This window comes from Gavia stellata, chromosome 15 (assembly GCF_030936135.1).
Source record: "Gavia stellata isolate bGavSte3 chromosome 15, bGavSte3.hap2, whole genome shotgun sequence".
NCBI lineage: Eukaryota > Metazoa > Chordata > Aves > Gaviiformes > Gaviidae > Gavia > Gavia stellata.
Genome location: NC_082608.1, coordinates 19,213,284 through 19,235,454, shown reverse-complemented (window position 1 = coordinate 19,235,454; position 22,171 = coordinate 19,213,284). Strand labels below are relative to the sequence as shown.

At 36.4% G+C, this 22,171-nt stretch overlaps 1 protein-coding gene across 2 annotated transcripts in view; it reads right to left on the bottom strand.

The window, feature by feature from the left end:
* CDH13 (cadherin 13) overlaps nucleotides 1-22,171 on the bottom strand; it is a 535,620-nt gene that overhangs the window by 31,453 nt on the left and 481,996 nt on the right. For both annotated transcript variants that reach the window (XM_059824681.1, XM_059824680.1), the window contains exons 12-13: nucleotides 11,771-12,004; nucleotides 10,305-10,520 (exon numbers count right to left, since the gene is read on the bottom strand). In XM_059824681.1, the coding sequence (XP_059680664.1) occupies nucleotides 10,305-10,520; nucleotides 11,771-12,004 (450 nt within the window). The remainder of the gene's footprint in view (nucleotides 1-10,304; nucleotides 10,521-11,770; nucleotides 12,005-22,171) is intronic.

The window sequence follows — 22,171 nt, the reverse complement described above, 5'->3', positions numbered from 1 at the left end:
CTAATGTACTAATAGTACGGAGTGTAATAATGCTACATGAGTATAGGTCTAAGTATGCAGTTTAGGGGAGGGAGATTCATGAAGTAGGAACTTAAATGGAACAAAACCCCCTTTCTACTCCCACTGAAGTCTATTGATGTTGACTGTATCTGGAAGGTCAAAAGAGTTGATGTTGGTGGCAAACTCCATAGGACAAATCTGAATTGTCATCTAGTCATGGGGTTTTGGACACTGAATTGGTTTGGAAGATGAGCAAGCCACCTAACACGGACTAAGTGCTTATAATATTGACTTATTCAATGACTATAGCTACCTGTCTGTTTTACAGTGGGCTAATTCAAGGTTTATTCCTTATGCTGATCCACATGATAGAAGAAAATGGAGAAAACAATGCACATAACTCTTTAAGACAAAGATTTCATAATGCCCCATCCCAGGAAAAGGGCAACCAGTAGCAAGGTAACCTCATTGACCATGGTTCAGGTTGCCAATAGGTCATATCCCAGCAGAACCCTTTTAAACAGTCAGTAAACAATTTTGTTTGTAAAATGAGTTCTGATCTCAGAAAATGCTTTGGCATTTCTCAGGCACTCTAGCTTTCCCTGTTGTAGCCTTAGCTTTCTCTGAACGTATTTACATATTAGTGACTCAATTCCCTGGTTATTTTAAAGAAACAGGTCTAAACTGAGTAATTCAAAGCCTTTGAAAAATGTGTTCCTTATGAGACCAGACTCACCCCCGTTACACACACTATGCTTCCTACATTGCAGTTAAAACCTCATAAAAATTAAAGACATTTGAGTTTCACGTTGACCGTCTGTACAAGAATGAACTTTACCCAAGATGCATTCATCCTCTAATTCCCATTTAATATAGACAAGAGAGTTAACACAGCTGGAATTTGGAGTTCAACTCATGCATGCTCCATTTCTTTCAGATTTCTTTCAATTACCCTCTCATCAGAAATATTACATTAATCTTTGCATAATTAGAGGTCTACATTACATCATGGACTTTATCAAAACCTCAGTAATGTTAAAGCGGTAATGCAAAAATGGTAGAAGAAATTAGAACCATGTTTCTGATTAGGCAGCTAATCAACATCCAGGTACTTCTTTCCTGGATTTACCATCTATAAAAGGACATTAATTAGATACATAGTTATTAGTTTAGCCTTCACATAGAACTTCTTAGAAAAACATAAATGGTTTCCACGTACATAACTGGTTGATTTGTCATGGGTAGTTTTCAACACCAAAAGTGTCACAGTATTTGTACCACATGCCTACAAATTATCATATTTTGCACTTTTGTGTAAAATAAAATAATAATTTAATAGCTATGCTCTTCTGTGACCTCATCAGCAGTCCAAAGCACTGTCTAGGCTTTGCTGCAAGTGTCAAAATCTAGTGGTCACTGGTTTTTGACTACCCTGGTATCGTGTTCTCAAAAGCAGAAGGGGCTCTTTTCACCCCAAATTTCACTGAATTTGAAAGACCAAAACAGCTATCCCCAGACAGATGTCATGTGTCCTTATTCTTGCAATTAAGAAATTTGTTTTTAGTATCAGGAATAGCAGTGTGTATGCTTGTGACTAGACGAATTGGCGCTCTCTCTCATTGATCAGTAATACATTGTGGAAGAGTTTATAAAGAGAGAAGTAAATGATTTTTATCCTGAAAATTTGCAGCTTATAATATGATATATAATTTGTTTCCCATTTATGTGAGGAAATGATTTCAAGGTTCTTAATGACAGGAAAAACACAGTATGCATTAGTACTGTGTGAAATAATGAGTGTCTCATAATTCCACTCAAAGCTCCAGTCGGCTGTCATACATCAATGTCAATATTTAACTTCAGGAGCTAAAATGCCGGCATGTGCTATGCAATTGGCCAAAATTGGCAAGACAGTGGAGAAAGATGCCAATCTAAACTAAACAGCTTGCACAGGGGAATAAGTAAGTTGCTCAGGCTGAAGTAATTTTCAAAGCGTATCTGTTTGTCACCAGCAGATGATATTTCCAAGAGTGTCTCTCACTCTGCTAACTTATTTGTTATTAGACTATATTGGCAGATCTGAAACAGTGCTGATTTACGCCAAAGTGCTCTTACTCTTCTGAATTCTGGCAAGGGCCTTCCTCACTGTTGAATCCTTGTTTCTGCTTCACCTCCTCCTTGTCATGTACCCATATATACTCACTATGTAATGGGCTGTTCTTATGAAGTGCAAAATGTATGTGCACATAAGAAGCACCACATGAGAGAAGTTTCTCAGATCAACTAGAAGACTAGTTATATTAGAAATTCAGAAACATGTACTACTACCCAGTCCAGCAGAGTGCTAACGTTTGTCTAATAAAGCCTCTTCTAATAAAATTCCGGTTTGCTAGGGATATGGAGTGTCTTACTGGAGGTGGTGGTGGTTTCTAGGGTAAAGCAGCTACGATGATGTCCTAGATTTTTTTTTTTAAATTGATACGAATTTTAGCTGGATTCTTTGCCAAAGCAATGTCACCTTCATTTGACCAATGGGAAATGAATGCTTCCTTTCTTTTTCAGTTGTTTCAAAACAAAACAATTGCAGAGGTGACTGCCTGCAGTCTAGAAGTATGTTTTCTCATGCTCTAATCCAATAAATTTAGCTGAACAGTTGATAACATTCAGCAAATGACATTAATAAGTACAGTTTTGAAATAGTAGGATTGAACAAGTCTCCTAATTTTTCATATTTGTGCTGAAAATGAAATGCATCAAATGTAACAGCTAGCCAACCTTTTATAAGTGCTTAAGCAGTCAGATCTCATCTTCCACAGCAGTACAGCTTAGTTTACTATCAGTTTTTAATAAGTAGAACATGAACATAAGTAGTCCAGACACATTCAGACCTGTAGGTATCCACTAATCCCAGCTTGAAATACTAAAAGAATTATCTGAAAAAACTCTTATTAAGCAAGAATAAAAATGAGAGGACATTATTACACTTAGAAGCCATGGAAAAGGAGAAATAAGAAAATTGCCAGGTTTGGCTATGCTGATATCAACCTGACTATTTCAAAATCTTTCAAGAACAACTCGTAAGCGTGACAGCTTACATACGTACTAACCAGCGACATACATATACAAATTAAGTGTATGGGTAAAGTAAGGCTTTAAGGTGTAGTCTGAAAAACTCCAAACACCAATGGCATTTTAAAGAACTTTTTGTAAGTATCAGCTGACTAGCAAAGAGGCAAAACCGACATCATCTAACCTCTAGGCACAACAAATCTCCCTCATTCATCTTTAATATGAGGTACCACATCTAAAGCTGAATAGCAAGCTGTCCGCATGGAGGCACATTTTGAGGTGTTTGGATGTTTTAGAGTGGGAAAATATCCAAGGACAGAGTGTTAAAAAAAACAAAAAATCCCATGGCGTATAGTGGCTGTTAATGTCAGAAAAAATATTTGAACCGGTCATTTATTCAGTTCTAGTTTTTAGTTATAGTCTACTCCAGAACAATTCAGATGATAACAATCTGAAGTTATATATTTATGTGACTTCAAGAGGTTGTTCAGAAAAGAAATACAAAATATTATCTATCAACAGTTAGTGTTGAGAACTGTTGAGAAAATGAAAACAGAAAATGTTCATTTGAATTCACAACACTGAATGGTCTATCAAACCAATCTCTTTAAATGTTCATTTCATGTCTACAGAATGACCATCAGGAACAACATTACAGCTCTTAGGGAAGGAGCTGTATTTGATAGTAACATTTTTCTCTTTTGCATTCCAAACACGCATCTTCTAAACTGTCGTATTTTTTTTAATGTCTATACTTCTGGAACATGTTTGGATGGTTTAAAATGTGTGTAAAATGCCATTTCCCACCTAATTGACTCAATAAAACGTAATGTCATTAAGTACGTTTTAAATATGCTGATGTACAATTGGAGGGTATTTCTATTTGTCATGTCTATATGACTGGGTATATAAACATCCTGTCTCCAATTATGTACATACATATGGAATTCTGTGCCATTTCAGGCCCCATTAACTTTAGGTGGGCTCCCAAAGCCAATTGCACCACAAATTGCAGGACTGAGTACACCTGCAGAGAAATCGGAAGACTAGACACAGGGGTCTGTGTTAAAAGTGAGATCCAAAACAAGACTGTCTCAATTAGAATGCAATCCCTTAACCCCCAAACCATCCTTTCCTTACTAGAGTCTAATGGATCGATATCTTTAAGGAGACAAATAACAATGGTATTTTTCTCATACACGCATTTGAGAATCCATCTATATTCACTGATATTTAGCAGTAACAATAATAATGTTAATACGGACAAAAGCATCTGTAACAAAGATGATAAGTATTAGAGTAATAGTGGATATTGCTGCTGTTATTATTGGTTTTAGGAAGTGAGATTTGTACCACTGGAACTTGCTAAATGTCAGTAATTTCCAATTACTTGGGTAGCATCATTTAGCTGCTACTTTAAGTACCACATGGTATGTGCTCTAATGCAAGAACGTAACTTAAATTAGAATAGTGCAAAAAACCCAAACCCCAGCAAACCACCTTTCAGAGTAAAATGTTCCCCATCTTGGCAGTGTTTGAAATTCTAGCCAATATAGGGATATTTTACTTCTCAGAAATGGGAACATTTATCTTGCAAAATTTCCTAGTCTTGTTAACTAAACTGATTTTTTTTTTTTTTTAAATTAAATGCCACTGCTCTGACAAGTAGAAAATTGCTATAGAAGATTAAAATATGCTAAAACAACAACAACAACAAAAAGGTATTGTGTTTAGCAAATTCACATATTGGGAATGGTTCCTCTGAAGCTTCCTCTTTGAACTATACAGAACAGGGATGAACTTTTTCTTCTTTTCTTGGGAAAACCAGAAATCCTACTGTAAAAACTAAATAGTAGTTGAGCCCTGAAAAAAATATACTACTGATTGTCTAAAACTAAGCCAAGTAACTCACAATAAAGGCTGAAAACTGTGAATCTGCAGGTAACAAATCTGCACTTGTAATGGAAAGAGCAATGACCTTAAATGTCTTTTCCATTTGAAACCTGCTATGATTTGTCTTAGTCTTATGCCATTCAAGAATGCTTCGGTCTTCAGACATTTGATGTTCCCGCACAAATAGCATAGGATGTACAAGAGATACAGATGCTTTGTTGCTTTGAAAAATGAACTAGGTGAACGATAACACTGCAGTTTTAACTCTGGCTGTCTATGTTCAGGTAAATTCAAATCCACCAGTTTAAACCATTACAAAAATTTAAATTATATTAATAAAAAATACATATTTTTTAAGGAAAAAAAAAAAAGACATTTTGTCTATTGAGCCTGTAGCTGCATTTCTCAAATCAGAAAAACATTGTGGTGGGGGAGAGCAGGCATTAAACCAGGAAAAGTTAGTGGAAATTAATAGGAAGTTAAATTCAAGGGTATATCTAAATCTTCTTTGCAATCGCAGTACAGACATCTATGCGAATCTCTGTTTTTCAACACACCTGAGGCCCTTTCACCCTCAGTAACCAAATTCATTTCAATGTAGAGATCTCCAGCTTATTTAATTTTTCTTCATTGCAGTATTCCTCCCCCGCCCCAGTGTCTCACTTTCTGTTCATAATAATGGAATACTTATTTAAGCTCAAGTCTACTTACAACTTCGTAGTCCACTGGCCAGGTTAACAAAAAAAAAAGTTTCTTATCAATGGTTAATAGTCAACTACGATATCAATTTTTTTTTCAAGATGAAGTCTTTAAAGTCTACTCTTTTTCTAAGAAGGAAATGTAAATAAAATATTCTTGCTAGAGTGACTGACCTATTAATAGAATTGCTCTGAATTCTGCTTGTTCAGGACATGACTACTGTGTCTTTTGTTCTTATTTTAGTCCCTTATTTCAACACATTTGAATCTAACTTGGTCTTTTATGTTGGTAGAATATAAAAGGAAACATGAAATGCAATTACCATTCTATGATTATGCAATTAAGTGTAATAATTATTTTCAAATCAAAAGTCCAGAATTCAAATACTCCTTTAAATAATATAAATAATTTGGAATTGATATAAAGCCTGGTTCTGCCAGCTAGAGTAGTTGCTTCTCAGTCTCCCATAGGGCCTGGGGCAGTTTTTGTTGGCGAGTTCATTATGACATACACAAATTTGTTTTTATCTTGATCTTTTACTTTTTTAGCTTGTTTTGTTTTATGAGTCACCTGTATGTAATTTAAGTCCCAAAAGTTCTTTGATGTATGCCTTTGATTTGTCTTGTTCTGACCGAGTTCCTTATGGAAACTTACTCTGCCATCTCATTGCCAGTGGACAAAAACTAGCTTTACTGACCTCAATATCTCTTGAGAAGAGACTGCTGTTAAATGTTTGTTAAACATATATTTACAATGATTTGTTGTGAAATTGATGATACTTAAGCAAAATTTTGAAGGGCAGCTATTCTTTTAGATATTGGTTCTACCTTTTAGGTATTTTTCAACCAATACCTAAATGAAATATCAGCTACCAATTCAAAGGTTGCAAGAAGGGGCACATTTTTTCCCCTCTCTCTCCATCCCTCATCCTTGTGGAATGTTGTAGATGCTCACTTACTAATAATGTTGAGGAGCCTTACAGAGGGAACTTGTTTATAATTCTAGTGTTGTTGAGCGCAACACTTTGGTTACATTCAATCTGAACAGAGCTATTTTAGCTGTGTCACTTGAAAACATGAGATGACTGAGCAGTAAGGAACAACATGGACAATCTCAGACCCAGCACCAGACATGCTGCATAACACGCTCTCTTTCTTCCACTTTTTCTCTTTCTCAAGTAGTCCTCCCTAACTAGGGATCCAGATGTATTTTTTGATCTGTTCTTTTTCTTCAACCTGAATTACTACATTCTAAATTATATCTGAATATTTTGGTCCTATCTTGTCTCCAGTAGTGGCTAGGAAAAGCTGACAGAGGACAAGATGCCACTACACTAGGTCTCATCTTAAATACGGTGTCTGCGTTAATGACAGATAAGATTTACTGTTCTTTCCAATATTTGTTAACATTAATTATTATAACTTTGGAAAGTCCTCTACCTGTCCACTATACATCTTTCCAGCTTGACTTCAGCGATTCCCAGTGGTAATAAGTTGGGTTAGGTACTAGATATGCAAAGACGCTCCTTTTTTCAATCAACTCTGTATTCACTGTCTTTTAATTCCACCAAACACCTTACTGTTTTGTTGTGAAAAACCAGCAATCTGCCTGTGTACTATGGCATCTTATATTTTCTATTTCTGGCTGACAAGAACTCCTAAATTTTTCTTGTTCCAAGTTTATCTACCTTTCCAAGGGCTTCTGGGCAACTCTGCAGTCTGTATCGCATTATCCCTCAATATACTGAGCACAGTAGGGCAGCTACAGAATAGGTGAAACTGCTGCTTTTTGCATGCATTAGAGTTTTAATCAGGCTCTTCAGTTCTATGCTCAGATACTTCAGAAATCTACCACATATAACTTCTTCCATGATTTACAAAGGAGGCACATATTCTAAGTATAGATAATAATTGCACCATTTAAATGATAATACCAAGATGTTTTGTATGGGGAGGAGATTCATGCAGGGCATTTTTACCATGAACAGCTCTTTCATAGGGCTATCTATCCTCACACCAGATGTCAAATACAAAAAGAAATACTTTGGCATGAATAACAAAGTTCATTTGACTGAAGGATTTACCTCCTAGGAACAAGAGCCTCATAAAACATAAACACTGGGAGCAAAGTGAGCCACGTAAGGGCTTTTGCAAAAATTAAGCCCATAACTTGCCACTAGAAATGGGATATTTCATCTGTTCAATAAGCACTAAAGTTCTCTTTGTTTTTATGGCGTCGTAATCTTTGATTACTCTGATAAATATTTGGACTATACAAAACATTGCAATGGAACTAAACACAGTTATAAAAAAACTATGTGCAAAAATGAATTGGGAATGCAATGATACCAGCACATTTTAGAGAAGTGCAAATACAGAACCACATTATTTTAACTGGATCCCGGCCTCATTCTTTTATGTCTCCATGTAGTCATTTACACCTGAGGAAAATGATTATGAACATTGTTACGCCTGTTGGCTTTGCACAAGCATGATTAGGTAGCTGTACCAGACATGGAATACCACCCTCACTCTGTGTGACTGGGTGAACCCAAACCACACAACTGAACAGTAGCAAATTTCAGAAAAAAAATGTGGTCCTGTGTTGAGGATTAGGTCTCTCTATGCTGAGGTCTATTTGTGGAATTCATGTTCTCACTCACAACAGCTGTGTATAAAACAGCCTCTGTCCCAAGAGGGAGATCTTTCCTTCCCCTACCCTTCAACTCACCCCCTATTTCCCTTTTTTTTGGTTTTATTGCTCAGACAACAGACTGGTATATCACGCTGCTGGCAGATTATGTGCATAATCTGACTCTACTCTTGGTTTAAAATTACAACTCTCTTCATACTTGTTACAGTACTCTGAACGAATGTAAGGTTGCAGAACAGCTCTAGGCATGTCTGTATTGGTTCACAGTGTAAAGACTATTCAGTGCTACTTATTCTTTTACAGTAGGAGAGGGAGTCCCTCTGTCAGTCAGAGCACCACGCACCATTCAGATGCCCGGGCCTATATTCTGCCCACAGTTGAGCTGGAGAAGGTCTGTAGTCAAGAAAGGCAACTGAAAAAGAGCTTTCCAGTACCTAGAACTGCTTCTTATAATTCAAGGTAAGGAAAATGATCAGACTTCTTTGGGGGCCAGAAAAAAGCAACATGATCACTTCCAAAAGCAAAAAGCCTTTCTCTACCTCATTGTATTCTGGGCAGCTGCACTAACGTAAATAAAGTTCAAGTGCAAATCATGTCAGATAAGAAAGTAATTCCAGTGGTGAAAGTCATGCCTAGTATAGCACCAGCAACATTTATGAAGTGGTAACAAGAATGTATTTGAATCAATGGGCTGCATATTTATATCACTGATGTGATAGTGTCACGTACTGTCAAATATTTTTAATGTATTACTTCTAACAGCTGAAGTCTGCGTTTGGTTCCACAGACTAAACCCAGAATAACTGAACCAAAGCCAATGGAGCTACTTCAGATGTCACTGATTGGAACAAAGAACGTGAATTTGCACCTAGCATTTATATAGTCCTTTTCATCTTCAAAGAGCATCACAAACATTAGCTAGTTCTAATTCTCACACAATGACCTTCATGCTAACCTTTTGGGATAGAAGTAATATACTACAAGAAAAAACTGACAAGATGTGTAATTAAGCATACACCAAGCCTCAGATGTGTAAACTGTCTCTCCTTGACCTCTGTCTCTGCCTCATGGTAGATTTTATCTCATCAAGAATATAAGGCCTTTAACCATGGCTCAGGTATTAATTCACCGTACAATGGATTTTACTAACATAAGATGACAGTAATAATCCTTGAATAACAGATTTACTATCATAGGATACAGCTATTCCTTTTTAAAAGATAAGGACTTCAAAATAATACTGCACCAAAAAATTTGCTGGAAGCTGTCACAGGACAAGCCAGGGACACGTCTAGGTTAGATGTTGGGATTCCGTGGCTTTGAATTCCTACTCTTCAGTCATTCTGGGATTTTTTTTTTTACTCCTTCCAATTCAAATTAGGAATTTTGTAAGTCTCTCTTAGAAAGCTTTCTCAGAAGCAGAGGAAGCTTCCTTTACATATCAGTTCTCTCTGCCCTCCAACCCAGACTTGCAATTTGATTATCAATTCTGGGTGGCTCTAAGCCCAGAATCTTGAATAAGTTCTGCATGTTCCAGTTGCTTGCACACTTTATGCAGAGGAATAGATTGAAGCAGACTGTACTCATTTTCATGGTGACCCAGAACAGCTATTGTTACAAGAACACCTTTAATCTCCTGTTTCTGTTTTTGAATTGAATTCAAGTGGGGAGAGATGAAAGAAAGCGTCTCATGAATCTGCTACTACAGCTGGTACTTCTTAGTTTATCATATGCTAGCTCTAATTCTCTTTGATTCTTCTTAAAATTATTGCTTCTATTTCTTAATTTGACAACCAGGCATTCATTGCTATTTTTTGACTATCAAAAATCCCTCTCCTCCCTCTTATAGCTACTTCCTCAGGAAAAAACCCCCAAACTTACTGCATTATATCATCAATGTACGAATTTAACTTCTCCCTTAGTAGGTTTTCTTATGCAGCATACAAATGAGCAGCTAAATAATATTACTTACGGTTCAGGAAAAGACTTACAAAATAAACTGAAGAGTGAAAGAAGGATAAGGGTCATGCTGATATGAAGGGCATCAGTTGCACTGCAGTCCATTTTGGATTTCTTGCAGGAACACACTTGTAATTTCAGTTCTGTGTTGTTAGTCAGAGGTGGTTTTCCAGAATCTGTCACTGAGATTGGGATGTTGTAATTGGCCTTTTTCAGGTTTTGAAGCAGGATGACCTGGGCATGAGTATCTGCAAAGGATAAGGTGAGAATTAGCCAAAGAGTGGTTGTTTGGAAGGGCAGAGGAATCTGCAAACAGGATCAGACAGGCAATTACAGAAATTCTTTCATGGGTTGAGAGCTAATTGCAAACATATTCCAAACCCCACCAGAAGAAAGACTTTTAAGAGCCCTTTTTGTTTAAATACATTATTTGGTCTGCAAATTATTGGCAGAATTTGCCTATGGAAACTAACATACTAATGAAATGCTAAGGCATGTCATCCCCAAAGCAACACAAGAGGGAAGAATATACCTATTTGCCAAGGGAAAAAACACTTCTTGCAAGGAAGTGCAGGCAAAGCTGCTTGACTGCTTCCTCAGTTTAACTGAGGAGGCAGTGAAGGGGAGTAGTGCCCCTTCAAATCCACAGATCTGCTCCACCTGGGCAACAGTGGGTCATAACAGCTATTGGTACCCAGGTGAGTGTGCTAACTCTTTTAGGGGGTTTAACAGAGTGGTGGTTTGATGTTTGGAGAACCGTAAAGAAAATTACTCCTCCACTTTGTCCTGCAGGCAGGTACAGACACCACATCCATCTTTAGTTTTTTCTAACAATATGAAATGAACTGCTAAAAGATTCGATAGTGACAGAGATAAATAATACATGCTAGAAAATAAATAGAAATAATATACGTTAAAGAGAGATGTAGTACTTTGTGTCCACAATTTGCCATATGAACTTTCTGCAATTGCATAGCATGTGCTTTGATCCTCTTACCAATAGTGTATAGTCCCAGTGCATTACGGTCCCAGTGCATTTGAGTATTTTATTTGTGAAGAGTTTAAATACTTAAAATCAGGAAGTTTTTCAAGTACATTGCTAAAGCCCATGCAAAAGATTCATGCTGTCCTATAGCAAAGACTTGTACATCTTATGCAAACAAATTCCATGCCATGAAATATGGTAATCTTTACAAAACGATGTCATTAGTAGCCTTTCTTTAATGCAAAGCTAAAAGAGAAAAGTTTGGTCAACGTAATATGAAGAGGAAAAAAGCTCAGATTTCAGAGAAGATGCAGACAGACTATTAGTATGTCCCACCAGGCAGCTGGTCCGAGCAAAACCAGCACAGTGTAAAGCAGCAGCAATGGGTCCATCCTGCAAGACTTTCATGCACAACTGCTCCTGAATTCACATAGTGGGCAGCTGCAGGTTGAGCATACTGGGATGTAGAGGTAAGAGGAGTAAATGCATAAGAAAAAGAAGTAATAGACTTACTGTTAAGCTTGGTGATTCTCCACAATTTTTCTGGGCCAGATTGCTTACTCAGTTCAAATTTGAATGGATCTGTGTTGGGATGAAGGTCTTTGTCTGATGCTCCTAGTACCACTACCCTGAGATCTTTTGCATCGTCACAAACTTTTGCCAGTGTTGGATAAAGGGATGGGACATTGTCATTGACATCCTCCAAGGTGATGTGTAAAGTTCCTGTACCTGTAGCGGGAGGGTTACCTATATGAAAAAACAAACATATGTTTATTAAATCATACTTCCATAAACACTTGCTTTTATTTGTACCTCCATGCTTGCAAAGGGAAATATTTTTTATAGTTCTTACCTCTGTTACATGAAAATTATTGCCTTAAAAAACTGGTGAGTCATTGTAAATTTATTTCTGTATTTTCAGAATGCAGCCTGTCTGATTCTCTACAGTATGGACAATTATTCTAAGGAAACCTCTGGGAGAGGAATATTTTGAAGTTAAAATGAGATTAGGACATGAATAGATATCTGGAAAAGAATCTGTTCATAAACATATACTGAGAGAAACATAGTAGGAAACATCCCCTAGATAGACAGCATGGTATTAAAAGAATCAAGAACAAGACAAGTAAGAGGAAAAATGAGAGCAGAGAGGAATCAATTTGTGTGGTGGGTGCCCATAAACAGAACAGGACCAGGTCGTTCCCCAACAACCCTTAGGGCCACATTTAGTTATGTCAGCAGAAGTGAAACCTGGCAACATGCAACTCTGGAAAATTAGATCTTTTATTTACCCAGAGCCACCCTGTGTTAGCAGTGAAGTTTTAAGCTTTCTCAAATTATTCGCCAGCCTGCCTCAGCCCTGACCTGAAAGAACCAGCTTCAGAGGTGAGGATGTTGTTTACTCACCATGTTTACTCACCAAGGCTGTGACTGACAAACCACCTGTGACACTGGAAGTGTTTGTAACGGAGACGGCTGCCCACTGGGAGCCAGACTGAGACTAGCACCTCATTTCACAGAGGTCAGAGAGGAGCTGACAAGGGGTAATAACTTTCAGACACTACACACGTGTGCCACGGTTGAGCCAGTAACCTACTGCTTTCAGTCTAAACCTCAATATCTTATTACAGAACCCTTGGCCATCCCATTTTAACCGATCTCAAAGTTTTCTAAATGCACATTACTTCCTTCATTGTACGCTGTACTTAATAATTTCTCATTTGAAATGCTGTGCTTCTGGGTTGTTTGTGTTACTCATTTTTCTGGTGTAATATACAAGATCTATGATCTCTGCACTTCCCTTAGCTATAAACCCTTAGCGGGTAGAAAGGATTCAAGAGGTTGCACTTAACCTGTAAAGCACTAGTGCACTGTGTCATGGTAGTTTCAAGTTTAGCACTGGAAGTGGTACACTTTAGCGTAATTACCCTGCCTAGAGCAGCCCAATAAACTATGGAATTATTGCTGCACTGTGAGTGCATCCTAAGGGAGAAGTAAACACCCCGTGGTCTGGATCTGATAAACTACTAACTGTAGCAGAATGCAATTAGTCCTTTCAATAACAAATGTTACTAATGGTGACACTTCATCTGTTTCATGCACACATAAATGCATAACAAAGGCAAAATTTTCATAGTTCTTTAGCTTCCTCCCCTCTTCCCCCCCATCTTGCACTTTGTCATTGCAAGGGTTAGGGTCGAGTTATTTTTAATGAAAAAGAAATTATTTTTCACTTTTTATTGGACTAATTGAATTTGCAGAAAGACTCCAATACATTTTTTGTTCTTGATATATTATTAAGTAAAGTCATACGGTAGAATGGATGAAAAGACATTCGAGTATTTGAAATATGATCATAAAAGCCAGCCTTTCATGCACTTAATTAAACTGCTGTCTTTAATTTTGAATGCATTATTTCCACACTGGACTGATAATGTCTTATGCGCTGCCCTTCTTATCTTTCTCTGAAGTCAGTAATATTAAAATCTGCCTTTTGAAATTAAGAAACCAACAGCATTATGAATGTACTGTTATTTTGTCAAACGCAGATATGGCTGCATTTTCTCTGCCGTGCAATGTTTCACTATTTTGTATGGCTTGCGGGCCAGTCAACTATTACGCACAAATAGAGAGAAAGGAAATTGCTTCTGTCCATTTCAATGACTTACTCTCTGGTAGGTTTATTTATAATGGTTTAAACAAAATCTTTTGGTGATTTATGAAGACCTCCAAAAGAAAAATAAGCAAATGTCAAGGTCATAAACTGAAGCTTGTTAACACGCATGTCATAAAAAATACAACAAAAAATGAATCAAGGAAAAATGGTCAAAACGTATCATTGGGAATATATGACTTTTATAAATTTGAAAGTATTATGCCTTTGAAATAATCCAAAAAACCCATGATCTCCAGACAGCTTTGGTTTTGAAATGAAAGATTTCTGTACCATATTTAGATTTTGAAATAAAACTTCTCTTAATTTGTATTGTAAAAACTTGCAGTTGAAAGCAGAATTAGTGCTTAAACCAAGATGAAAAGGGCTCTGTCCAACAGCCCTTTGGAGCAGCTTTTCAAAAGAGCTCAGCTTCCATTTTTGTCACTGAACTGAATTGGCCGTTCCTCCTGAGGCTGAAGACTTTAAACCTTTAGGTGCCTTTAGCGCCATTGGGGATACAGATAATTTCAAATTCCTGCTAAGGGTCCCACAGGTGGCATAGCTGTGAATATACTATGACAAAGGTATGAAGGAAACAGCATTACTCTCGTGTGTAAAAGCTACTAAAGCAGACTGAAGGATGGCTAATTTCATACTGAAAGAAAGTGAAAGCTTGGTATTGAATCCTGATTTTAATAATCTAGGGCAAGACTGAGAACCTTAACAAGTAATCTTCAATGAGACCAAAATGTAAGTAAGATCTTTCAAGTTAGTTAAGGTCTTTGGGACTGGAACTTTGATCAGCAACACTAAAAAAGTACAGATTCATCTTAGAACACGCTGCAATTGGAAATGTATGATACACTTATCTGAACTTGATCAGGACTGGTAATGTCTTCGTATCCTGGCATGAGACTGCATACAAAGCTTCTAATAGCAGTCTTCAGTTAGGCAATAGCTACTGCTGTTGTAAGATGCAACAAGTGAAAAATAGACTAAGAAAAGTAATTCTATTTCGTGAGTTAGAGAGTGCCATAGAATATGATGGGGTTTATTGTCTGGGAACTAGAATCTGTAATGCAAGGACTGTTACCAGAAGATGTAGATGTTAAATTGGATTTTAGTGCTAACAGCATAAATTACCATGTTGCTACCTTTATTTAAAAAAAAGTTTCAAAAGAAATATTAGAGAAACAGATACATTGTATACTTCTGTGTACTTGAATTTTAATGAAAAGCCACAGAGAATCATATTAGAATCATATTAGAATTATTAGTGTAAAGTCTTAAATTATAAGCCCTCTGTAGAAACACACGGCCAAGAAATTTGAAAACTGGCATTCGGTTTTGGTCCAAAAAGTTCCCGTAGGAACCGTGATGGCATTTAGACATCTAACTACTCAAATGAGACTGCCCATCAGGTAGTTAGTTTCTTAAAAGATACCGATTACGCACAATGATGGCCATAGACTAAGATGACATTTCTCTTAAGTATCAAGACTTGCACAAAATGGCATGTCTAACAAGCAATCATATGGTTGAATGGCTGATGATGCATTTAATCTGAATGTAACATTTTTATGGACACGAAGAGCCATTTCATGTTCCACTTTCTAGTTTTTCTACGGAAATGTGATGCTGTTGTGTACAGATTTCTAACTATGGCTGAGCTGTGCTCCATGAAATTAAAGGCAGTATCTGGACTGCTTTGAAACTGAATTAAGACATTCCTAATCAATGTACATTCAAATATCAACAGCTTTCATTTATTTGAAATGACAGCAAAAATAGAGTTAGGAATCGCCACACAGCAGGTGAGATTTTTGGATATGTCTCACACAATAAGAAGCCAAACACCCCTAAAAAGTCAGTGAGAGTTGAGGACTTAATTTTTGGGGGTATCCAAAGAAAAACTCACAGCGTGACTGAGGGTTGCCTACGCAGCACCCTATTTCTTTGCACGATGTAAACACACCTGTACTTCTATCTTGTCTTCCTAATGTTAGCATCATAAAAGACTGATAGAAGGATCCACGCTGTATGAATAAGTCCACAGGCATTTCTCAATGTCTCACCACATCTTGTGTAGGCATACCTACAGAAGCTTTAAAATAGTCAGTGCAGATGCTAATAACTACATAGCCACACATCATTTTTATATGTTTTAACTCAAAGTGTGACTTTCATGGATTATTTTGATTTTATTCACTTAATGCTAAGGAAGCCTTGGGGAACACAACACTGGCTACACCGGTATCTGAGCTGTGTCAACCTGCCATTTTCACATTCAGTACTGTTTTTCTCCACTAACTGAGCTCTGTCAACAACAGCAACAGTGGAAGAAACAATTTAGGCACTTCACTGGTGGAATCACGACAGTTACCGTGTTTAGACACTATATCGTCTTCTAGGAGTACAGCTGAGCAGGAGGGTAGCTAAAAGTAGCCATCCACCTACACTAAACTGCCAGTATGTAATTACAGAAGCTGGTCAGAAACATTGATCTAAACCAGTAGAACATTTTCAGGATGGAAGAGTTGTTTAAATGCATCTCAAAGAGAAAAAAAGATAAAGATTTAATCCTTTTCTTCCAGCTTTCCCTTTCCAATTTGCAGCAAATCTCAAGATTAGCCTAAATGACCCTGATTACATTTTCCAAGCATTCAAAAACATATTCAGAACTTAGAAAATTAACCGATTACGGTGAGTCTAGATTGTCCTTGAAAACGAAGATGTTTATTCCTTAAAGCACTGGAAAGGTTCCTAAGAACATATCCATGTAAAACAATTGCTTGAACATTGGTGCTTAAAATATATCATATTCCTTGGTCAACAGACCACACAAAATCAAAGAATTAAACTGATGTTTGTCCATCCTACCTTGAGCTTTCTGAGTTCTGAAATTTTTAAATACCTCTATGGAATAACTGAGGTGTATTTTTTTCTTCTAGAATTGAGTATTTAAAATATATTTTTTTAAGATTTAAAGGATATTATAAACTAAACAAATTGGATATAATAAGAATATTTGTTCAAGTAAATAGCATTCATTTAATTTGTGAAAACCAACAGGAAGACCCTCAAGGAATATTTTCCCTTCTAGTTTGAGTCTTTTTTTTTTTTTTGGTTTGACACCAAACTTGACTTGTTCTAAAATAGAACAAGTTGCACAAGGGAGAACAAGGATTATCAAACACAAAAAAGTACATTTCCACATGCTATGTGAAAATGGGCTTGGAATAAATCAGATAAAAGTCAGTTCACTTGTAAATAATATAATTTGTTTAGTGGCACAGCTAAGGAACAAAGCATTGATAATCAACTAACAAGAAAAATGCCAGACACAAATCAAAAAGTGTTAAGACTGGGAGACTGCGTGTTTTCACTTGTATTTAGAAAGTTCACCTAATGGTATCAAAAGCTAAACATAGGAAATCTTCTCTGTTTGGAACTTTAATAGTTTGTATTTTGGTCATTACAGCAAAGGAATATTTATGTAAATGCCTTTACATAACAAAATCTAATTAGAAACAAATATTAAAAAAGGTATTTAATTGGAACTATTATACTTTTTTTTTTTTTAAGAACATCAGAGACCTTGGATTATGGCAATGTTTATCAAATTTCCAAAGAAGAAAAATCAACCATTCCAGAGAATCCAGCTGCCACAAAGATCTAAGCCACAATATTGCTGGAAGCCACAACAGTGTTTAGGAAGAATGGAGCATGAACTGTCCCTTTTCACATGCTCATTATGAATGGTAAAAAGACTTCTGTACTCATTTCTTCTTATTAAATTAAGCTTCCAGCACCATCAAATTAATACATATTATCTATGTCCTTCTATGCCATGAAGCAGGAATTACAAGGCCATTTAATTCCTAGAGCAAGCAATAGGGTATCCATTGCCATATAGATTTCCTCTCAAGGTGACAAAGTGAAAATTCATTTATTCTAAATTTTACTACCATATTTATGGTTTACCATTTAGCAGCAGTTTTTAATCCACTTGCACTATCACTTATGTAACCTAGAAAGCTCAATTCCAGCTTTTTTCCCCGCTTCTACTTTTTTGCTGGCTAACGAAGTTACACAGATACAAAATGAGTGAGCAATTATAGTAAGAACAATTTTTCTTCATATTTGAGCAGGAAAAAAAGCCTTTACAAACATGGGTTTGCTGATTTCTGGCACAATTACCTTTCCTCTGAACCATCGTGAATAAAGCCTTATATCTTAAAACTTCTATAAACTATATTCGAATCATAGTCATATCAAGGTCAATTTGGAACTGCAATGATGCCTACAGAATTTCCTTCATTTTACTCCTGTATCACTAACTGTAAAATGTACAACTGCCTAGGATCTCTCCTTGGATATGGATTTTTCACCAATTTCTCTATTTTCAGCCTCATATTTGCCTGAAGGAGAATACAGCAAGAAAGCAGGAGAATAAAGAATGAAAAGAGCGTTGCAGAAGTTTCCAAATTGTTTGGAGGGAGCTATGCAGCCAGACTGTGCGGTCCATGGTTAGGCTAAGTAACATGTTCTCTCTTTAAATTACTATACTTCAAATATGGACTGTGAGAAATAATGCTTCATGCTTTCTAATGATACTGCTATGAAAATCTAAACACAGATTTCTGGGGGTTTTTTTCCCTTCCATATGCTGTTTTTCTAATCAGAAAATGTGTGCATACTAGCTGATTTGGCAGCAGGTACCCTCACTGCAGGCATAAATCCCATTCAGACAGGCATATTCCATCACATTTGGTGTTCAAGCTGAACTCTATTAATGGTTCAACTGAAGTAAATGGAACCAGTAGAGTGGGAAGATACCAAAATTTGGGTGTGCTGCTTAGTACCTGACGTATTTGAAAACTGGTCTCATAAATGCCATATGCTGACATTTTGTATAAAAGAGGTCCCAAATTTCCCATGAGTTGAAATTTCCTATGCATTTTCTTTATGTATTGGCATATAGATATTTTTCAAAATTTATAAAACAAATAGTGTTTAAAAGTTATAATCCTTCATTCATTCACTCAAATAATATATGCAGATCCTATTTTTGAGTAATTACATTTCAAAAGAGCACAGCTCTTCCAGCATATCAAATTGCTACTGACATATGCCATCCGTCTTAAATACTGTTTTCAGCATTCTAATTTCTTTTTCTAATCATGAGTCCGTGATGACAAATTAAAACAATATTTTGTGTGCAATTCATATTTTACTGAAATTTAAAACGGCAAGAAATGGATGAGTATTCAATTTATTCTCTCTTCTCGATTAATACAGCAATTAAGATAAGGGGTATAAAACTGGCTTAATTGGGTTGCCATGGAAACTAATTGCCTGATTTCTTCAAAAATAGCATGTTTTATGTGGAATCAATCTGTGGTAATTTAATTATGTACATCATGAAGCAAGAAGACAGGTTAGATACATGTAAGGGAAAGTTCTAATGGCAAATTGTTACACATCTCGTTGTTACTCCAGTTTTTTCTAGATGTTGCCTGTTACTGTTCATTACACATAGTACAGAATGATAATTTTTCTTTTTAATGATTAGAAGTATCGAGCCTTGCACAATAAATGAGATTCAGAATTGCTTGGGTGTCGTTCAGCTGGTCCTTGGAAAAAAGGAAAAAAGTGAAAACTAGACCCTGACTCACGTCTTCCTCATTTTGCTTTGCATGTGCAACAGGGAAATTGAAAGAGTGCCACTCAGCTAGCTAATTTATACATATGCAACTGGCCACAGTCATAGAAGAAATATCCAGGTTGGGTTTTTTTTTAAACTGGCCAGTGTAGCTCAAGGCAAACACTGAAATCACACCAATCTAGAGAGACCTTTTTATAGTTCTCCATATCTCTTAACCTTTACCTTGCTCAAATACGGATACTACATTAAATAAAGGTTACTGCTCCTGAAGCTTATTTCCTGCAGCTCAGCCCTCCTGCTGGACATCCTGCCTGTGACTGTGGATGGCTGCCATGTCAATGCTTATAATGTCAAACACTGGGGATGGTGATGTCATGTAGGGAGCCACCCACTTTCAGAAAAGAAAGCAGTTTTCACTCATGCAGTATTGCTGTAAAAAACAGTGCTTACTGTGATTTCATGCATTTAAAGCTACATCAGTTAAAATTTTGAACCCTTAACTCCATCTCTGAGTATCTTTAACATCTGGAAGAGATGCCACATTTTCAATGACATTTATCCTCCTCTATGTTTAATGTAGTGGAAATACTTATATTCCCAATTTTCGTCTCAGTAGTTCCCCAATGATGAGCATAGCAGGGGAAGAAGATGGCAAACTTGCACTAGATGAGAATATCCATCTCAGGGGGAGAACATTGCTACCTGGCTTTGTGTGGCTGGTACTCCACCAGAGTGGCCTGAGAAAACTGAAGTTGATAACTGCATTTAACCAAATCAGCAAGACTGGGTATTAGTGTTTCATCATTTGTCACCAGCAGCTGACATACTTGAACAGCGTAAGTGGTTTTCCCATGTATCAGGCAAACAAAGGTAACCAAAGTTTATCTTCTAAAGAGATAGAAAAAGTTACACAATGGGGACATTAACTAGGGTATCATGTCCCTCCACAACAACATGAGTGTTTATTGCACAGCTAAGGTAAATCTGGATATATTTTATTATTCATCCCTCTTAAAGGAAAGGGAGAAAGCAATTTTAGCTTTTTTAGATTTCACACATTTTCCAGATTTTTTTTTTAGCTTTGCCTCCAAAATTTTCATGTTTTTCTCCTCCCTTACTTTTTCTAAATTATGACTCAAACTCTCAGAATACAGGGGAAAAAAGACCATTCCTGGAGAGTTTTTAGCATGACTGACCTTATGAGAAAAACATACAGGTATTCTGCTTTACAATAGTCATCCCAGCTACTCCAGTATATAACAGAATCTGTAGGATGACACTACAACATGGTCACGCACCAAATCTCCTGGAAGGTCTGTCCCAAGCAGATTTCTCAAACTGAAATGATTTGTCTATGTTTAACACATGTGTGTTTTACAGATATACTCCCAATGATTGCACTGTATGCTTGTGATATTGCATTGTTTTTAGTGATTAGAATGCTAAATCCAGGAAATGATCATTATTGGTACTTTCGTTAATTGAATGAAACCGCTGATGTTTTCCAAGTTTGCATAAACCTGACTTTGTCCCATTATGAGCTCATTCTCAGATTAAACACAGTTCATGACACTTTAATGTGTTAACTCTGCTTCATGATATTTCCTACCAGTGTTTAATTTCTTCTTTAACAGACCAGAGATTCTATGTCCACACGTCTTTAATAAAAAGAGTTTTCAAATTCTAAAGACACTACCATGACCTTTACTGAAATCAAAAGTACAGAGAAAATTAGGATATTCATTCCAAAAGTCCTTTTTAAAGTGAAATTTCCCCCAATAAAAGGTCAAACTTTATTATCTATAAAATTAATACTGTGTCCATCAAATTTGCTCTTACACATTGTTTCAATTATGTTTGGGAAGGAACAGGAACTGTTTAGATCAGAAATAACATAATTCATACTTAACTACCTTTCTCTGCAGTTAATTTGATAATGCTGAAAAATAATATCATAAAGTTAAAAAAGAATATCATAAACAACTAAGTTGCTTCCTCCAGTGGGGTGACTCCATTTTCGATGGTTCATTCATGATTACTGTCCTACTGGTAAAGAATAGTTTTGTGATTTAGTGAAAAAAGAGGAAGATGTGATGGATTTATATAAAGAACGACCAAGCATGAAGCTCCTGGTTTTACTTCTGACAGAAATCTTCAACACTTTACAAATAAGAAAAATGCCCTGGCACTTGTGCCCTGCACTGAAGCGTAATAACAAGAAGCCAGTGCCTGCTGAATCCAATGACAGATTCTCTATTGACATCAGTGAAAGTGTATGAAAAAAGTTTCACTGTGAGTTTTGTTTTCAGCTGTCTCTACTCTTCACCCAAGACAGCACATATAAGGTCTTTTTAAAAAGAGGTGGTCATGGAATATGATGGGACAAGAGTATCTTTTCTGTAACTATATAAACTGTATATGCTATGAATGTTAATAGAAAATAATATGTTTATGTAGTGTTCTAGTATATGACTAAGGTCCTTTAGAAAGGTCTAAGGTCCAAAGTTTTATTTGATTTTTAGAACCTCACCTTACTATAAATAGTGTTAAAAATTAGCGCACAACTCATAGACACCCTTCCACAGCAAGC